At 38.3% G+C, this 13,302-nt stretch overlaps 1 protein-coding gene across 4 annotated transcripts in view; it reads left to right on the top strand.

Annotated features, from left to right (window-relative positions):
* The window catches only part of BCL2L13 (BCL2 like 13), a 37,935-nt gene that overhangs the window by 781 nt on the left and 23,852 nt on the right, over positions 1–13,302 (top strand). The window contains exons 1-4 of one of the 4 annotated variants that reach the window (XM_089527737.1): positions 1,491–1,507; positions 7,738–7,913; positions 12,364–12,471; positions 12,841–12,997. In XM_089527737.1, coding sequence (XP_089383863.1) covers positions 7,793–7,913; positions 12,364–12,471; positions 12,841–12,997 — 386 coding nt within the window. In that variant the 5' untranslated portion in view covers positions 1,491–1,507; positions 7,738–7,792. Of the gene's footprint in view, positions 1–1,490; positions 1,508–7,737; positions 7,914–9,510; positions 9,643–12,363; positions 12,472–12,840; positions 12,998–13,302 lie in introns of those variants that run through there. The other 3 variants (XM_089527735.1, XM_089527739.1, XM_089527738.1) reach the window with 3 other exon arrangements.

Genomic DNA, 13,302 nt, shown 5'->3' with positions numbered 1-13,302 from the left:
TCCAAGGTCTGCTCCTCCTTCTTCTGGAAGCCTATTCATTCCATGCTGTCTCTATTTCCAAAGTTTCTGCGAAGGGAGTAATGCAAAGGAACACATCTTTTTGGTTAATCGTGAGATATATAGCTGTAGTGAGAATGGATGAGCTTTTAGGCTGAGGCTGAGAGAGTGTGGCTTGCCCAAGGCCAGCCAGAGGGTTTCCATGCTTGAATGGGTATTCAAACCCTCTTGTAGTCCAGTGCTCAAACCACTACCCCACACTGCTCCTCCATTGATGTTGCTGCTCTTATTATTTTGAAGGGGAGCGTTACATTTATTGTAGACATGCCACATCTGAGTCTAGACTGTGTAACCCCGCTTTTTCTTCCATCAGAGGTTGTTCTGAAGGGCTTAGCCTTCCTCCGTGTGTCTACCATCCCATCTGTCCCTGTCTGGCTTCTCCTGTTGTGTATAATGTGTGTCAGGTGGGACTTTTCCACCGCTGGCAAGTTCAGATGGTTTCTAGATTGAAGGGCAAACTAATCCCCCCACCCAGAAAAAAAGGTGCGGTGGGCTGAAGAGTGGTTTCTGTGTCCTCCATGTTCCAGTCATTCCTGAAGAGGTACTAATGAGGCAATAGGCTGTGTTTGTGTGCATGGGATCACAGTACTGTGTTGCTTTAAAAAGACAAAGGAGTTCATCACGCAAAGGAGATCGAGAGTTTATCCTGTGAATGTCTTGGAAACATAGTGTAATTACGCAAAACAATGTTGCACAAAACCATCCATTAAAGTAGTCACAAAGAAGCATTAACAAACATCTTTTTAATTTTGGGATTTTGACCACAATGCATTTCTGATATCACTTTATTTGCGCAATTGTGTGTAATAATCATTTGCGCAATAACTCATCAATTTCGCTTTATTTGCAGGATGCTTTAAATGCGCTTTAATCTCTCTTTAATGCCAAAATTAGCCCCAGTGTGATCAACTAGAAAGAAAGAAAGAGAAAATCGAATATGTTGAACGATGGATATGCTGGCTGAGGATTGTTCATAGAGGCTTTCCTTACATTGGGGTGCAAATATCTGGCAGCATGGCTTGAGCGTTGGGCTGTGACTCTGGAGACCATGGTTTGAATTCTGACTCAGCCGTGGAAACCTGCTTGGGGACCCTGGGCAAGTCACACTCTCTCAGCCTCAGAGGATGGCAGTGGCAAACCCCCTCTGAAATACATTCCAAGAGATACCCATGTCCTTAGGGTTGCCATAAGCAGGAATGGAGTTGAAGGCACACAAAACCAGCAAGACAAGAGGAGCAGCTCCCTCCTCCTCTTTCTCCTGATAACAGGACAGGGATTAGCCTCGTACACAGTGGCGTGCCCCGTTGTCTGGCAAATGCCTTTTCGTTTTCCAGAGGATTTTTGCTGGTGGAGCTGGGGCTGTGCTTGTGCCGACGTGCTGCGTTTGGGCTGCGTTTTCTTCCCTATTAGCACTTCCTTCCTTCCCAATTCACAGTTTGCTCAACAGTTGGTAAGCATGGCAGTTCTGTACATGTGCTCTGGGAAGGGAAGGGAATATGGAGGCATGATACAGCATGCCCTTTGTCCTCCTTCAGACTTGTCCTTGCAAGAGGAGGCCTGTGCTGCTGTTTCTAAATCCTGGGCCTGGTCTGAAAGATGAATAAAATCTTTGTAGAACTGCATCAGTTATTATTTACTGGTTTTATGGAATGGGAATCCATTAGGTCTATACAAGAGTATAGCTTGGTGGCTCATTAATTGACTGCAGACTTTAAGTGGAAGGTTTGCTCAGATGCCCTTTCAAGGCACATCCAGTGGCTCTGTACATTTTAGTGAATATTTTCAATCATCATTTTCCTTTGGCTACCTATAATACTTGTTCTTGTAATGTTTTCAGATAGTCTTAGACGTTTGCTAAGCCTTACTTGATATGATTTATATGTGAAATTTTAAAAAGCAAATGATGGAATTATAACTCACTTCTCAAAATATCTTAATTGCGGATATAATATATGTAGTGTTTTTAACTACAAATGGAAAATTTTTTGTTGCTTCATACATGCAAATAGTAGTTCAAAGTGTGAAAGAGGCTGGGAGACCTTGGTGGCAGATAATTCAGTTAAGCCCATTGAATGCTTTATTTGTTTGTGGTAGGTTTTGATGAGCTTTCTAAAGTTAAAGGAAAACCTTGGATAAAGGACTGATACTGAGCTTTTTAATATTCCTTTCAAAAGCTTTTCCTTTTGAGCAGCTTGGAAATGAGTTTCTAAACACTGTAAAATATTTTTAAAATGTTTCCTTTATCTTCATAAGACGTTCCAATATTCAGTTGTGTTAGCTCACAAAAATAATATTTCCATGTTCTGCAGAAGCAGATGGTGACATAAATGAGATTGTTCTATCAGTCAGTTGCTACCATGCTGATGATAGAAATTAATAGCATTTTATAGATTGATGTATGTACATTTTCGTGGTATTTGGTCTGCAAATGTAAGAGCTTAAAATGCAGTTAAGCTTTATCAGAGAATTTGTAGGAAACCCAAAAACTGTTTGATGTGCTGACTTTGAAACGCGCATTCTCACTGCAGGTATATCTCAGTAGATGTGTTCCTTTGAATTACTCCTTTAACAAAAATTTGGTACTAGAAATAGGAATAGCATGTTAAAATAGGCATAGGTTCCTAAACCATGAAAAGGAAGAGCAGGTCAATACATTTCAGCAAATCTTTCATTCAAAACTAACAACGTGAAATGAAACAACCACATCAGGGAAGCCTTGCATCAGTAAACAAACACATACTGAAGCTTGTATAGACCTCTTGAAGGCTTTTTTAAAAAGTACATCCAGAGGTGGCATTTGCTTTCCCAGCCTCCATTTTTGTAATGACTTCCATTTTGTTGGCCAGACTTATACATCCATGCTTTTCTAACACGCTGGCAGTGGTTGGTGAAACCGTCTTATCTGATCTCACTTTCTCTCTCGTTTTGCTGTTCACAGATCTCACTCAGATTCTGGCAGCAGCTGCTGCTTACCATACCTTTTGCAGTCTGGCACATACAGTTTCAGTAGGATTGGCTAGAGTACACTCCAGGTTAAACATACCCAGCTCTTTAAAAGTCTCTCTTCATAAGGCATGGTTGCTGCAGCCTGGGACAATGACTAGGTGCTGAGCAGATGGAGGGGAAAAGCTCACTTACCTTTGGGGTTTCCACGGTACAAAAATAATGGAAAGCAATGGTGCCAGCAACTCACAAGCCACTTTCCTGTCCACACTGGTGCACAGACCACACACCTGTGCGATAGTTTTCACTTTCCAACTTGATCCATAGCAACCCTGGGTTATTTTGCTTCGGTGTTTAGCCCCAGAGCATGGCTTCATTCTGGTTTCTTCCCATGTTGGCCATGTGTGTCATTTAAAGAGGTAGGATTAAAAATGGGGTGAAACTGCTTCTTTTCGCTCATGCAAACTGGTACAGAGAAGAGTAAGATAACTTGATACAAAATAAGCTAACTCTTGTAATTTCTAAAATTGTGAGGAGTGATTTGGATTATTTAGGTTTTGTCAGATGTTTTTAAAACCTGCAGTTTTACACTGAACAGTAAGATTATTTCCAATGGAGTGCATGCTCACTGGCACATGCCCCATTCAAACCTATGGGGTTTGGATATGTTCGAGCCTCTGTTTTCACGCAGGTGTGTGTGTCCAGAACGGATCCTCCATGAAAACAAAGGGCCAACTGTATATACATATGTGTACATGTACATCCATATAAAAACCAGATTAGTGATTCCCTTGCACAAGCTATAGCAATCGCTTTCAAGTAACTAGAACAAATACTTTCAGCAGCTTTATCAAATAAGGCTGTTTTGTGTGTAACATATGAATTCAGCAGTAGAAAATGCTTTAATCTTAGTTTTAGGATATGAAATTGTACTTATTGGACATACTGTACTTACAGTATATACAGTACTTATGAAAAATAAAAGTATAAAAGGCTGGTTCTGTACAAGCAAAAATTATAAATATGTCATATATTAAAGAGAAGTTCCAGCTTCTATATCCATGCTTACCAAAGTGCATGTGTCTTATTCATTGCTATGTGAAAAGTAAGAAAAATATAAAACACAAACCACAAATTTTAAAAATAAAACAAAAGAAAATGTATTGGTTCAGTGGTACTCAAATTGTTTACCTTTAGGATCACTCTTTACATCTACAGGCAGATGTCCCCCCCCTTACACAGCATAGTAGGTGAATAAAAATACTTTGTATATTTAGTGTGCATATTTTCATTCACACTTTCATGTCTGTTCATAATCTAACATTTTCTAATGAGATAATAACATGATTCAGACTAGAACATTTTTATCTAAATCATTTCTGTTGTCAACTCAATGCATGTATAAATTTTACACATAAAAAGTTTTGGGAAGCGGAGGAGGTGAGAATCAGAACCTCCAAGTCTCCCTTGAGCAGCTCTCACGCTCCCCTGGGGTCCCACCCCACCATTTCAGGATCACTGTCTTGCTTGGAAAGAAACAATCCCACCAAGTACACTAGCAGCCTATTTACCGTATATACTCGACTATAAAGCGACCTCATGTATAAGTTGAGGGCAGGTTTGGGGGCCAAAATTATGGATTTTGACATGACCCGTGGATAAGTTGAGGATAAAACTTAGGGGCATCTAACAAAGAATTTAAATGATGAAGCAAAGGAAAACAGTGCCAAAGAACTTCCAAAATTCCAGCAGGGATTACTGTGCTCACACGGATGGAAGGATGGATGAGAGAATGGAGTAGGGTCAATGCTTCCAGGACAGATTACGTTCTTGCTTTTCACCAGGGGATGGTTTTGTTTTTTATAAGGGTTAAAGTACAAACTTTAACCCATAGATAAGTCGATCCAGGTTTTTTTGGGTCAATTTTTTTGACTAAAATTTCTAGACTTATACATGAGTATATACAGTAGATGCATAGTTTAACTCAACTTTCAAAATACCAAGCACTTCAATAGTGTATCATCAGATGTTCGACCCCACTCATACACACTTCTCATGAAGATGACAGTACTCACTAGATGTAAAAAAATGCATTTTAAATCTGAAAATGCATCTTTACAACATGCACAGAAATTATCCTTTTCTAATTCTGTAGCTGCCTTACATACAGATCTTCAAACTACAGGTATACCTCAGTTAATGAAGTGGATGTGTTTCCTGGACATTGCTTCTTTCACAGAAAATTTGGTATCAGAGGCAGAAATAACATAGAAAGAACAGGGGCCAAATTCCAGCTAGTTAGAGGACAAGGAGGGGTTGGATGTGCCATAAAAGACTTTGTAAAAAGAAGCTTCTTTGTCAGAGGCATTGGCGGGATACATACCGACAAAATGTAGCGTGGCGGCAACAGCAGTAGGGTTAGGGAGCATGCACCATTCATACACTCCCTAACCCTAGTACATACTAGGGTTAGCCTAGTACGTACTGGGAGCGAAAAATGACGCATGGGCGCCACCATTTTGACATGACGGACACCTAGCGTCTGCCCGTCCCGGCGCCTTTGTGACACTGCAAGTGCGCCATTGGTGCATTGTGGTGTCACAAACGTGCTGCAAGAAGAACCCGCTTTTTGTGGGTTCTTTTTGCTCTGTGACAGAGCCGTGCGGTTTGTCCACTGCGGCTCCCTCGTGGAGCAAACCAGGGTGGTCTGTATCCCGCCAGAATTAGCTGAAGTATGCCTGTATGCAGATCCTGACAGAGTTAATAAAACATATGTAAAATCTATTAACTCATTCCAATAGGGAAAATATTTCATTGGCAATTTTTTTCTGTATTCCCCAAGGGTACCATTTCCTCCCTCTAAACTGAAATTTGGTCCAGGGATTATGGGGAAAAGGTTTTTTCCTTGACTTTTCTGATTTTTTCCTGGATCATTGTGCCTCTAGTTAAAAACAAGTTCCAGAAGATTTCCAACTCTTTGGGAGTAGGCTTTTAGGATCCAGAGGTTAAGTAAGTTGCTGACTAAAACAGAAGCACAGGGATTCTGTGAAAGTCCACCATTGGTTCCTATCCCAAATCCCTCCGTCCTCACTCAGAAAACAGGTCTTTGGCAAGTTCTGTTTACATATTTACAGTAATACTGTACTTTCGTCCCAGAAGTAATATTGTAATAGTGTATGCAGTTCAGAATAGAAAGTGTTTTGGCATGAGCTGTGTTTCAGTAATGCATTTTAATTCTGAGATAAGACATCAGTGTGTTAGAAGTACTTCTTGTTACTACTGTATTTTGTATATGATTCATAGTTGCAATAAATTCTGCAGCAAGGGAATTGAGCATGGGAAATAAACTGCAAAGGATTCCAAGCATCCTCAACAATGTGAGAAGAGGTGCGGTTTCCTCAGGACTTAGATAACGGATATCAGATCTGTTTGCAAAAATGAATGAATTCTTAATGTTAAACTGTTTGTGCCCAGTGTTTCAAACTGATAATTTGCAGCAACCCATAAAGTTGGTCTTGTGTCAAGGTGCTAATAGCAGATGAGACTGTTGGGAAGAAATTTGGAGGCACAGAGTGGAGGGGTGTTACCTCTTTTTCCCTTGTGCTGTGGAAAAGCAATTATCCATACCTTTAGTGTTAGTTTTAATCAGAAGGTAGGATATTAAACAAGTAAATAGAAACAGAAGCACTAATCATACCAGTACAGTGTATATATTATCGGTACTGTGGGTTTTCTGAAAAAATTTTAGTTGGAAAAATTTCCAGAATTTTTTGTATGCCTTAGATAGATTTTGCAAGTTTATTTGATTATATTTACAGTTGACCCTCCATATTTACTGGGTTAGGGGCACAGGACCCCTGTGAAAGTGGAAAAACCACAAATAAAAGGACCATTGTTTCTTTTACCTGAGAAAACAGCTCTCTAGGAATCTCTAGGTCCTCCAAAGCAACTCACTTGTCAATATCTGCCAGAAGTTGACCATAGAATTGTGCTGGAGGAGCTACAAATGCCTAGTGGAGTGTTCTCTCTAGGAATCTCTAAGTCCTTCAGTGTGACTATTGGTTAAAGTTGACCATAGAGTTGTGCTGGAGCACCTAGATATTCCTAGATGGAACATATTAATAAAATCTGTGAATAATCAAATCCTCAAAAGTCAAAGCCACAAATGTGGAGGGCAAACTGAACTAAATAAAACTCTATATAATATTCCAGCAGGGAATAAGTATTTGAATGGAACTGTTGGGTGGGGGTGGGGGGATAACTACATTTCATGTGTAGTTGTGTATGTGTGTTGTGTGCCTTCAAGTCATTTCTAACTAATGGAAAACCTAAGAGATTTTCTTGCAAGATTTGTTCAAAGAAAGTTTACCATTGCCTTCCCTTGAGTCTGAGAGCATATGGCTTGCCCAAGGTCATCCAGTGGGTTTTATGACCAACTAACTACTCCTAAATATTATATATGTTCACATAAATCTAAGATGTCACTGGCAAGCTAGTGGATTCACCACCTGCTATTGGGAGCATGTTTGATTTTTTTAAATCCCAGTCATTCAGCCTATTGTAATGTTTGGATGACTCTTTCACATTGTTATCTCTCTCACTAGCAAATGTTTCTGTATGTTGGTATTTGAAGTAATAAATGTTGGTGGTGAATTTTCACTCTTTTTGCACAGTTGTTTGTATAACCTGGATGTGCTTTTAAGGTTTCTTATGAAATGTTGATCTTTCAATGTTTAGATTGTGAACAAAGGAAGTTCTGCGGTCCATAACTGGAATACTGGAAGCCAACCAGATGGCATCCTCTACTGCTGTGCCTGTAGGATTTCATTATGAAACAAAATACGTTGTCCTCAGCTATTTGGGTCTTTTGTCGCAGGAAAAGCCTCAGAAGCAGGACAGTCTGACAACTCAAGGTAAATATATTCATAGTACACTTAAATAATCCAGTTAGCTAAATCTGATTTTTATATATTTCAAAATGTGAAAAAGATGTAGGACTTAATTTTTTCAAACAATAAAATAATTCACTAGAAAGAAGATAACCTTAGAGGATAGTGATTGAGGTCCAAAACACACTGCAGAAATAATCCATTTTGAGACAGCTTTAACTGCCCTTGCTCAGTGCTAGGGAATCCTGGGAGCTGTAATTTGTTAACCTTCTGACAGAGAAGGTTAAATGCCTCTCACAAAAGTACAGCATTGAGCCAAGGCAGTTAAAGCGATCTCAAAATGGATTATTTCTGCAGTGTGTTTTGGACCTGAGACTCCTTTCCCCTTTTAAAATAAAGAGATAATATTCTTTATGTTCAAAATTAAAATGACCTTAACAGATCAGAAAGCTGGGCCAAAATTAACAAAATGAATTTCAGCAAGGAGAAATGTAAGGTACTACACTTAAGCAGAAATAATGAAAGGCACAGATAGGATGAGTTAACAATAGTACATGCGAAAGGGGTCTAGGAGTCCTAGTAGACCACAGGTTGCATGTGAGTCAATAGTGCAAGATGGCAGCTAAAAAAAAATGATTCTAGGCTGCATCAGTAGAAGTATAGTGTCTTAGACCCAGGGAAGTAATAGTACCACTGTGTTCTGCTTTGGTGAGGTTTCACTTGGAATACTATGTCTAGTTCTGGGCACCACAATTCAAGAACAATATTGACTAGCTGGAACGTTTCCAGAGGTGGGCGAATAAAATGGTGAAAGGTCTCGAATCTATCTTTAGGGAATGTGGTATGTTTAGCTTGGAGAAAAGAAGGTTAAGAGGTGGTGTAATAGCCCTATTTAAATGTTTGAAGGGATGTCATACTGAAGATGGAGCAAGTTTGCTTCCTACAGCTCCAGAGAATAGAACCTGAAGCAATGGATAAAACTACAGGAAAAGAGATTCCACTTTAATATTAGGGAGAACTTCTCGACAGTAAGAGCTGTTCAACAGTTGAACCTGCTGCCTTAGGGTGTAATGGAGTCTCCTTCTTTGGAGGCCATTTGTCAGTGGTGCTTTGAACATGTATTCCTGCATGGCAGCAGAGGTGGTCTTGATGGCCCTTGTGGTTTCCTCCAGTCTGTGATTCTGTGACTTAAATCTACAGAACTTTTAAAAACCCTCCCTTCATATATGAAAGATACTAATGATTTCCTACTCAGAATCGAATTTTTAAATCAACAGTATCAATTTGGTTACTATACTATATTGGTTTCACTGGATGTTACCTCCTTTTATACCAACATACCACATTCTGAAGGGATTGCATAGAGTCCTTAATATTAGGAGTTGTAATGATCTTCCAGTGGAAATTATTACAAGATTAGCAAGGCTAGTGGTCACTTGCAATAATTTCACATTCAATGAAAATCACTACAGTACTTTAAAAAGAATATTAAAAGAAATAATAATAATAATAATAATAATAATAATAATAATAATAATAATAATAATTTGTACCCCACTCTTCAGCCAAAAGGTATACAGCTTGGCTCTAAGATTCAGACTCGTGTAACACTAAAAAAAAATCCTACTAAAAAGGACCAATGAACTTAAGCAAATCTGCTTCAAAGGAGATATCCTCCTCATATAATTGATGATAACATCAGGAGAGCAACCATCATTTTGAGAGAAAATTTTCTTCACAAAAGATGAGTCAAGTAAGTTATTTGTGGTTGATTTCCATCCAGCATCTCCTAACTAGCATTACAGAAAGATATCTGTTGTTCACAAACTCTGAACATCTTGGTAGAGCCATTGCCAAGCCTACACTTAAAGTTTTCTGCCAGCCACCAAATCTACATAAATTGTTAATCAAAACTGTCCTAAAAACAGCAGTATTGCACCTTTGCGATTCAAAGCATTGCATCACCTTTAAGTACCTTAAGAATTGTCAGTTTTAGGAGCAGAGTGACTGTCAGGACCAACCAGTGGCTAGTCATTTCAGCTCAGGACATCATAGCCTCTCTGAGGTCCTGTTGTCTTCAGGCATTTTAGATAAAAGGGAGAATTTCAGGATTCTTAGATTTAAAACCACAATGTCACATGATCTCAATATAGAAGATAATCCATTGCAGCATATTTTGAACAGGCACCTTGGATGCTGCTCAGGTCATCTTTAGCAACTGAAAAAGGTAGAACTTGAAACTTTTTGCTCATTTTATTTCTTAGTTCTGTTTGTTAATCACTCCCTTCCCCATGGGTTTATCTGTCTGCAAATTGGGGGGAGTTTTTTCTTTGTCTGCTTATTTGCCAGCAGTTTTGTGAACAAAAGGGACTGTATTGCCTATTGCTGTCAAGTCAGCATTAATATTTGCTATGTTGCTTTTGGTCCTCTGTTGTTGTTGATTGTCCCCAGTTGTTTCCAACTTACAGCAACCCTAATGCTATCCTGTCACAGGGTTTTCTTGGCAAAATATGTTTAGAAGATGTTTGCCTTCGGCTTTCCCTGAAGCTGAGAGAGTGTGACTTGCCCAAGGTCACCCAGTGGGTTTCCATGGCTGAATGGATGTGAATCCTGGGTCCAAAACACACTGCAGAAATAATCCAGTTTGAGGCTGCTTTATCTGCCCTGGCTCAGTGCTAGGGAATTCTGGGAATTTTGTGAGATATTTAGCCTTCTCTCTCAGAGAGATCAGGTGTCACAGTAAATTACAATTTCCTGGATTCCCTTACACTGAGCCAGAGCAGTTAAAGTGGTCTCAAACTGGATTATTTCTGCAGTGTGTTTTGGACTCTGCTCTCCAGAGTCATAGTTCAGTATTCAAACTACTGTACCATACTGGTTCTCGCAGTGGTAAATGGTTGCTGTTTGAATGCAAAGTTGATAATTAAATGAGAAAGCACTGATCGTACAAGAGTGGTTATATAAACAGAATTCTTATGTACTGAAAGGATTTCAGTTCTCTTCCTCATTTTTTTCAGCTTGATTTCTTTCCAGATATGACAGCCCATCATTTGTCATCATCATCATTCATGTTTTGTAGAAAATAGATGTTCTTCTGAATGGACTCATTCTCAGTGGAGCAGGGCAAATCTTGCATTAACAGAAAAAATTTTATTTGATTCGTCTAGCTGCAATTTGTGTAGCCACTGTTCAGTCTTTCTGAATGGGAGATATGACAAAAAATTGGTGTCTGTTTTCCAGATACGGTGCTTGTTTTCTATAATGTGATTTTTTCAAGATACATTACTTGTTATTACAGGATTTGGGGTTTTTTTTAATACAAAGTTACAGTTTTAGAGCAGTTCTCCAACAACACTTGGAGGAGGCACAAAGTGCCCATCCCTGAATTAGAGGATTGTTATACCTTTCAAATGCATTTGAGCTTCCATTACCAAAAATGCGAGCCAGTTTAGACCACTTGGCTATTGTTTTAAAGAGGATCAAGCTGAGAAAGAGGCCTGGAAATAAAACTAAGAATACTAGTGTTGAAATAAGAATATAGCAGTTTAGAATTTGCACCACTTAAACATTGCCTTATTTCCTTGTATTATTGAATGTTAGTGAATAAATGGAGCCATGGAATTCGTCTTGTTGTAGAGTAGATATGCTATGCTAATTTTTCTAATGTATTCCATAAAACATTTTTTAAAATGGGAAAATAAGTGTCTCTAAATTCCACGATATTAGTAGTTTTATCAGAAGAGCATAGTATTCATTAACTATGTGAGAATCTATATTGAAGAGGAGTAACAATTAATCAGGATCATTTTTTTTTTGCAAGTCTACTAGCATTAAATAAAACACTTCAATTATTATCTTAAGTTGGATCTGTGAAGGAGTTAAACAAATAGTCTGCAAATGTTTTACAAATAAGAGAATTTTTTTTGCATACCTAAATACTTAGGAACTGCTGTATTGAAAGAGAACTTTGTTAATATATATAATAACATGGTAATTAATGTAGGAGTATTTTTTTTCTATTTTGCCTTTCAATAAGGTGCTTGTGGCAGTTCACAGGAGATAGGAGACAGCAGGTAAAACAATTCTAAAAATTAATATGCCAAGAAGATGGGTGCTCAATATTGCTGGGCCATGTATGTGCCAGAAAAGCCACTTTTAACCCCAGTATTTTTAAATACAGTTTTAGTCTACAATTTTGTTCATGTCTACTCAGAAGATATTATTTACACTCAGGTAAGTGTGCATAATGATTGCAACATTTAAGAAAGACATTTTTCTTCCTTGTTGAAAAAAGTTCTGGTGTTTGAAAATAAGACTTGGATGTTCCTGTGTTCATATTTTTATGAAAAATTAAGCACTTCTGATTTGTTGGAATGAGAAGTATGTACAACACTGGTTAACATGTGCTGTTTTTTGCTTATTCGGATTTTCTAAAAGCTCATCAATTTTAGCTGACCCCTCTGGCTTATTTCAGTGACAGAGCCAGCTACGGTCCCACAAGCTTTAGAAAAGGAGATTCTAGAGAAAGTTAAAAGAGAAATTGAGGAGGAGTTGAAACGTCTTGATGAAGAAATTTTGGAAGGTTTGTGAATATTGGTGTACTGTACTCTCTTTCTGGACTATAGACATTGTTCCTTAAAATCCTTATGTGACCTAACTCCTTATTTTCAGAGGAAAGGCACACAGCCAAACATTACTCTGTTCCATTCCTTTATTTACACTGTACCTTCTTCCTGAAGCTGGGATTCAGGGCAGCTTACAGAATAAAAAGACTAATAGGTAAAACATATATAGTTAAAAATGTACCATAGTACATGATTAAAATAGTATTATGTTGTCTGTAGAATTAAAATCGTTTAAATATTAATATAAAACAGATGTGTATGAAAGAGATTTCCTCTTGTTAATAATATGAAATCTGTTATAAAACTAATGCTTTGTTTGTCTTCAGCTTTCACAAGCACTGGCTTTGACTGCCACACATCTCCAGTATTCAGTCCTGCCAACCCAGAGACTTCCATTGAAGATTGCTTAGCTCATCTTGGAGAGAAAGTATTTAAAGACCTGAAAGAACCTCTTCAAAAGGCATTAGAGACCCTACTTAGCAAGTGAGTTCTCATTTGCTTTGCTCAGCAGGAAGGTACTTGTTCTTAAAATTCTCACAGTTACAGTAATGCTGATGATATAAAAGAACTTTGATACAAGTTCTCAGCCTGATTCACTTTTCCTTAAGTATGTATTCCTCTTTCAGTGTATGAAATGAACTAGTAATTTTTCTTCATTTAAACTTGTGAACATTGACACACCATAATGAATGAGAGCCATGTTTATGCTGATTGTTCTACGTTTCTAGCAAAATAAGGTGGGGCTGAGTGTTTTTGCTTATTAAATGGTAGTTAGGTTACAGTCCTTT

The sequence above is a fragment of the Sceloporus occidentalis genome, unplaced genomic scaffold, assembly GCF_023333645.1.
Source record: "Sceloporus occidentalis isolate IW3139 unplaced genomic scaffold, rSceOcc1.0.p SCAF_5, whole genome shotgun sequence".
In the NCBI taxonomy this organism is placed as follows: Eukaryota; Metazoa; Chordata; class Lepidosauria; order Squamata; family Phrynosomatidae; genus Sceloporus; species Sceloporus occidentalis.
This window is presented reverse-complemented; position numbering and strand designations above follow the sequence as displayed.